General features: G+C 36.2%; 1 protein-coding gene across 1 annotated transcript in view; it reads left to right on the top strand.

The window, feature by feature from the left end:
* Positions 1-1,009: 1,009 nt before the first annotated feature.
* LOC146456284 (uncharacterized) overlaps positions 1,010-6,490 on the top strand; it is a 26,592-nt gene continuing 21,111 nt past the window's right edge. The window contains exons 1-2 of the mRNA XM_085093281.1: positions 1,010-1,078; positions 5,567-6,094. Coding sequence (XP_084949407.1) covers positions 5,625-6,094 — 470 coding nt within the window. The 5' untranslated portion in view covers positions 1,010-1,078; positions 5,567-5,624. The remainder of the gene's footprint in view (positions 1,079-5,566; positions 6,095-6,490) is intronic.

Below are 6,490 nucleotides of genomic sequence, written 5' to 3'. Positions count from 1 at the left end.
AACAGCCAGGCTTTAAAGAACTATCGCCTAGAAACGGAACCGAAATCTCTATTCTAGTAGTATCTTGAGTTCATATCTGGCTGCAATAGCCGTAGAACGGGAGGCAAACTTTTAATGCTTCCAGAAACGATTGCAACTAAACCTGAATTTAAGCAACAGTTTCTGGCTTTTGCTACCTTTGCTATTTGAAAGCAGGAGTTTGCGAACTTTGTGGAACTTTGTGAAACAAGTGCTTGGAAACCCTTGTTTGTTTTAAAGAAGTAACCTTAAGGAAAAAATTCCATTTATATCTTGGCGCTCAGAGTCGGGCTCATTAAAGCGTTCTGTTTTGACCAACGTTTGTACTTGAAATAGAGTAAATTTAATTAAAAAGGCATTTTTTTGACAAGAAGTCATTTGGGCGTGACTTTTCTGTAATAGATTAAAGATTGAAAATAATCAAACGACAACGATATTTAGATCATGGTGATATTATATCAACGCTTAGCAACATCTTGCATGGGTCTATTTGATGCCTTGTCTTCATTAGCTTTGTTCTTCTTTGCTTCTTTTATTGAAAACCTCTTAAGAGAAAAGTATTTCAGTGAGTCATCAACGCGAAGACTAGCAGTTCAGTAGTCAACCCAAACAGAGCTAATTCAGCGGCAGCGAACGTTACATTTCGTGAGTTGTGTGGTTGCGTAAAACTTCTAGAAAGATCCAAAATTCCGCTTGAAAAAAATTCGTTAAGAAGCATTGCTATTAGTGTTATCATTACTGTGACTTCCTCAAGCATGTCACACGTCGTTAATTGATTTTGTTTGGGTTATGGATCATGGGTAATTAATTAATGTACCGAAAACGTCCTATCAGTACTTACTTAAAAAAGCAAAGAATGAACACACTTTTTTTTTCCATTCAAACTATTACGTCAAGCATCAGCTTTTTTTTTTTTTGACGCCTGCAATAACGCTTCGTTTCATGCTGAAATGTTATGTGCATATTTAAGGCTATAAATATACGGTAAATAAGGTACCTTAAGCATCAGTCTAATCGGGAAGGCGAAGTTAACCCAGTACCGAAGAGACCTCCTGTTACGGTAAGTGAGAAAAAAAAAATCCTGACTGAAAGTTTGAGAGAACGGAAAGAGAGAGCTTGCTGTAGTTTCGCACTGCGACACACCTTTAACGACTATCAGTGAATGCACGCGAACTATTATGAGCATTGAGATTTCGACGTTAGCACACAGACACGAGGACATCCTTCAATACCTTTTGTCTTCATCTTTTTCAAAAAGAGTGAACTTAGATATGCATTTTGAGTTCCTACTAAACAGAAAATGAAGAGAAAATATTTTTTAAACTATCATTAACTTTTTTTTTCATACTTTGCAAGGACACATAAAAACAAACATGGCCACTTGCTGTCGTTCAGATTCGTGCTACCTATCGCTACATAATCTGAAGCCTTCCTTAGATTCACATCAGAATATTGTTACGTTTACAGCCCCTCTGCTTTAGGTTCCCTTCTATGAATGTTTGACTTGGTAGATACGACATTTACGATTTGTCTACCCACTACTTTTGGTGATCTTGAATAATGCTGAATTAAGAATAATTATTTTACGGAAGTTTTTTTTTCCAATATCGTTTTGGATTCCATGCTTTCAGTTGTCTGATGTTGAATGTGGTTGGTTTAAAACGTGTTACTGACGCACATGTCAAGAGTCGAAAAGTATTTGAATGGCGGGAAAAAACGTGACCTGATAAGGCGCTTTGTACATGGAAATGAGTTTTAAATGAGTTATTTTAGTCATTTTATTCTGGCCCGTTGACAACTTTTTAAAAATACTTAAGTCAAAGGTCAGGTATTTGCTTCGAAAACATGTGACCAAGGCTTACTCTCTAAAATTGTTTTCAAAACAACTACCAGCTAAATGCCACCACGTCAACACTCAAGAAAAACAAATGACATTATTGTGATTTACCCTTTTCGCCTTTTCACTAAAAGGCGAGTTTAACTAAATAGGCCTTATCACGGTTTTCGACGCCATTTTGACGAGTAGGCAAACACGCTTGAAATAACAGTGTTTGTATGGAAATCCGATGTCAAATAATTTTTATAAAACATCGCTTCTGAAAAATTCATGAATTGGAAACTTTTGGCACTAGGAAAAGGATTTTAAGAAAAAAAATTGGAGGGATGTAGCTGTGCCGGAAAGCGTCCAGTCGTGTTTTGAACTTTCCACACCTTTGTCTTTATAGCGAACCAGCCGTGAATTGCTACTAAAGATAGTTCGCCGGAAAAAATACAGAAAAAATATCTTAACTTCTAACATAATTCATTTTGGCCCAATTTTCAATTTTTTTACATGGAAATTATGTTGATTTTACAACGACTTCCTTCGCGGATAAAAATATTCCGGTCACCGCTTTCAGGAAACCTACTTTCTAACCGCAGCTCGTGCCAAATTACGTGATTGCTACAACTAATTATTTATTGACACGTGAAGCGACATTTTTGTTCTCACATTCGTAGTCAAATGTGTGTTTAACTTGCAGTTTATTAGAAAAGTCGCAATCGTTTTAAAAGACAGTTACATCTCAAGTATTCTTTAAGTGAGTTGTCAATTGAGACCTATTTGACACATGTTGACAGAGCTAATAAATTAAATAAAAAGGTTATTTTATGCGTACACGCATTAGTGGGGCCACTTTGAACTTTATCCTAGAAAAAGAACCGTAATAACTATTCCAATAGCTTCTTGAGTTCGTGCAGGGCTTTAATTCCTGAAAGTTTGAAAGACACGAGGACATATTTCAATACCGTTCGTCTTCATCATTTTCAAAAAGCGTGAACCTAGATATGCATAACAGTTGAGTTCATACTAAATAGAAAATGTAGGAAAAAATCTTTTTTATTCTATCTTTAGCTTTCTTGTTAAACTTTGCAAGGCCACATAAAAGAAAACTCACATTACAAAGACCGCATACTATTGAAGAGCGGTGTGAAATGAGCGGTTGGTCTTCAGACACGTGCTACGTGTCTCTTCATAATCTGAAGCCTCCCTTAGATTCACATAAGTATTGTCACTACGTTTACAGCCCCTCTACTTTAGGGTCCCTTCTATGAATGTTTACCTTGGTAAATACGACATTTACGATTTGTCTACCCACCTCTTTGGGTGATCTTGAATAATGCTAAATTAAGAATAACTTTTTTACGGAAATTTTTTCCAATATCGCTTTGGATTCCATGATTTTAGTTGTAAGATGTTGAGTGCGGTTGGTTTGAAAAGGTGTTACTGACGCACGTGTCAAGAGGTGCAAATTATTTGAATGGCGGGAAAAAGCGTGACCTGATGAAGAAAACGTGACTCGAGCCAAATTGAAAATGTAAAACCTTGCAAACTATCTTTCAGAAACAGAACAAAAGTGTTGTCTCCCACCGTCTCAGTAGCTCTTTAACACAGGAAGTCCAAGCATTATATATAGAAGGGACCACATAATAGAAATTTAAATTGTGATTACCGCAGGTCCACATCAGCCTTTGGCTGCCTCATTTCTAGCCTGCGATAACAAACAATGCACTTGAAGTGAGCTATCAAGTGAGACCGATTTGGCTGAGCTAAGAAAAATTGGTAACTTTTAAACGTACACACATTGTTGAGGCCCCTTCGAACTAACTATTCAAATAGCTTTTTGAGTTCATGCACGCCGGTATTGGTTGTCTGAACGTAAAGGAACAAGAAACAGAACGGGAGACGAAGTTTTGATCCTTCCGGAACCACTTGCCACCAAACCGAAATTTAAGCAACAATTTCAAGCCTATGTTAGTTTTGCTATTTGAAAGCAGGAGTTTGCGACCATTTTGGAGCTTAAAAACACATACTTGCAAACTTTTGTTTGTTTTGATGAATGCACCTTAAGGTAACATTTTAAATTGTTTATTGGTGCTCATGCAGCTCCGGGTGCATCAGAGCGTTTTATTTTGTCTACCTCTTTTACGTCAATTGGAGTAAATTTAAATTAAAAAGGGTTGTTGTTAACAGGAGTCAATTGGGCGTGAATTTTCTGTTAATTGATTGAAGATTGAAAACAATCATACGGCAACGATATTTTGACCAGTGTGATGGTATACAGCTATCAACGTCTAGCAAAATCAAGCATAGGTTTATTTTATGCCTTGTGTTCATTAATTCGTTCCAACTCTTCTTTGCTTCTTTATTTAAGACGTCCTTATGAGCAAAGTATTTCAGCAAGTCGTCAACAAGAGGACCTGATTTTTTTCGCCCATTCTTGAAAACTTTCGTCGCGCCATTTCGCCCGCCTTCGACTGACTGCCCCTGGGTCTCCGAGGATGCAACATTTCGAGCCTTTTGGCCAAATGTCCACACACAGTAAAAATACTTAACCTCGCTAAGTTAGGCTAAGACCCGTTGTAAGAGGGAGTATTCATTAGTTCGCCCACTCTGTCTACGCCTCACGCACTCTTACACTTCTCTCGTACTCTCCAAACTTCTCGAGTGCATCCATAACTCGATATATGCACTTTAAGCATGAACCAATTCGTAAGTGGAGAAGAAGACTAAAGATCCAATCTAAATGTAATATTTTAGTAGCTTTGTTTTTAACTGAGTTTTGAAAACTTTGAAGTTAATTTCTTGTTTTGACTCCTCTTCTGTGGAATTCCATACTATTGCCCCTTTACAACGTAGATTGAATTTACCATGAGTTGATTTTCTTTTCTTTAAGTTTAAGTTGCCGTAAGCAATGTAATCGATGCAAGACGTGTAAACTGTAAAATATTGTATTGTAACTGGTTTTTGTGTGTTGCAAAAAAAAAATAAAATTAAAAAAAAATACCAATCAATACACTAAAAAAGAGGGAAAAAAGTTGTTCTTACAGTTATTGAATGAAATTTTTTATGCTAGTCTACCATTATAATTTTCCTTAGATGATAACAGTTCAAAGAAATTTTCAATCCTTATACGAAGCAAACGATGGTAAAAATCAAACATAAAACTAAAAATAAATAAATAAATAAATAAATAGATAGATAGATAGATAGATAGATAGATAGATAGATAGATAGATAGATAGATAGATAAATAAATAAATAAATAAATAAAAAGTTCCAAAAATATTGATATTCATAGATCACAAAAGAGAGGACTTGATGGTTCATCTGGTGCTGAGAAAATCATTCTCCTCAGTGCCTTTTCTCAAGAACAATTACAGGTTTAAAGAGGTTTTATAAGTATTTCCCCAATTTAACTGCCGATATGTTAAAAAGGATTGACTAGAGAATAATATAGATGTATTAAAATATCAATAGCAACAAAATAGCGAACTTTAGAAATAATGCCAACTGCCCTTCAGTTTTTTTTTTTGCAAAAAGCTCGTGGATCTGTTGTTTCCAATTTAGATGAGGGTCAATGATAATGCCTAAGTATTTTACATAAGGTTCTTGCTTAATTATTAATTGTTTATTAATTTTAACAGTCTAGTTACAATATTGTGGAATCTTTTCTGAGTTGGGTGGAGCATTACGTAATTCAATTTTTTTGTTTTACTATTCTATCAGTTTCTGTTTCAGGGTGTGACTTTTGAACTGGAGAAGCAATCGCAGACCAAAGCACAAAATGAATGCCAAGCAGCGATTCTCATGTGGATTAGGAAATGTTTTCAACGATCTCCTTCGTCAATTAATAATGTCGTTTGCAATATCATTCTTGATGAAAGTAGCCGAACTACCACCTTCACAGGCAGGGATCGCTTTGCTAATTGCGCAGCTTACAGATGCCTTAAGTTCTCCGATAAATGGCCATTTGGGTGACAAAGTAAATATTCCTTTTGTTACAAAGAAGATGGGCCGCAGAAAGTCGTGGCATTTCGTTGGAACAATGATGATGGCTATTGGGCTACCTCTTCTGTTCAACCGATGTCTATTGTGCATTCAATACAGAGAAGCAAACTGGCTGCCTCTTACCTACTATGGTTGCGTCTCATTTGTTGTATGCATAGCCTACAACATGATCGAAATAAACCATCTGTCAATCATCTCATCTGTCACTGACACGATTAGAGAAGCAACTGCCCTGAATGCTGTCAGGTAACACAAATTTTTGGTAACCGTAACCTTTACACCTGCTGTTATTTTGTCTAGGTTCCGTTGGAAACATCCAGGAACCATACGGTTCAGGTATCCATTTAAGGACGGTGCCTCCTAGTACAGAAGTATTTTTGTACAGTTTATGACTATACCGGAAAAGCAGATCTTAGTATGGGCCACTGGAATCCAAAAAGAAAATTGGGGATAGCTGTGGCAATTTTAGAGATAATTAAGCAACAATTATGCTAAAAAGCAGTAATATAAAAAGCAATGTATAGCGGTTTTTGTTTCCAAATTGAAGCTTTATTTACTCTGAAAAGTGCATGGTTACCCCCAACCTTCTTTTTGGATACAAAGAGCACTTGCTAAGTTCTACTTTGTCCGCATAAGTTTAAA

This window comes from Pavona decussata, unplaced genomic scaffold (assembly GCF_977016875.1).
Source record: "Pavona decussata unplaced genomic scaffold, jaPavDecu1.1 SCAFFOLD_259, whole genome shotgun sequence".
Lineage (NCBI taxonomy): Eukaryota > Metazoa > Cnidaria > Anthozoa > Scleractinia > Agariciidae > Pavona > Pavona decussata.
Note: the sequence above shows the minus strand (reverse complement) of the source record. Positions and strands in the feature narration are given on the sequence as shown.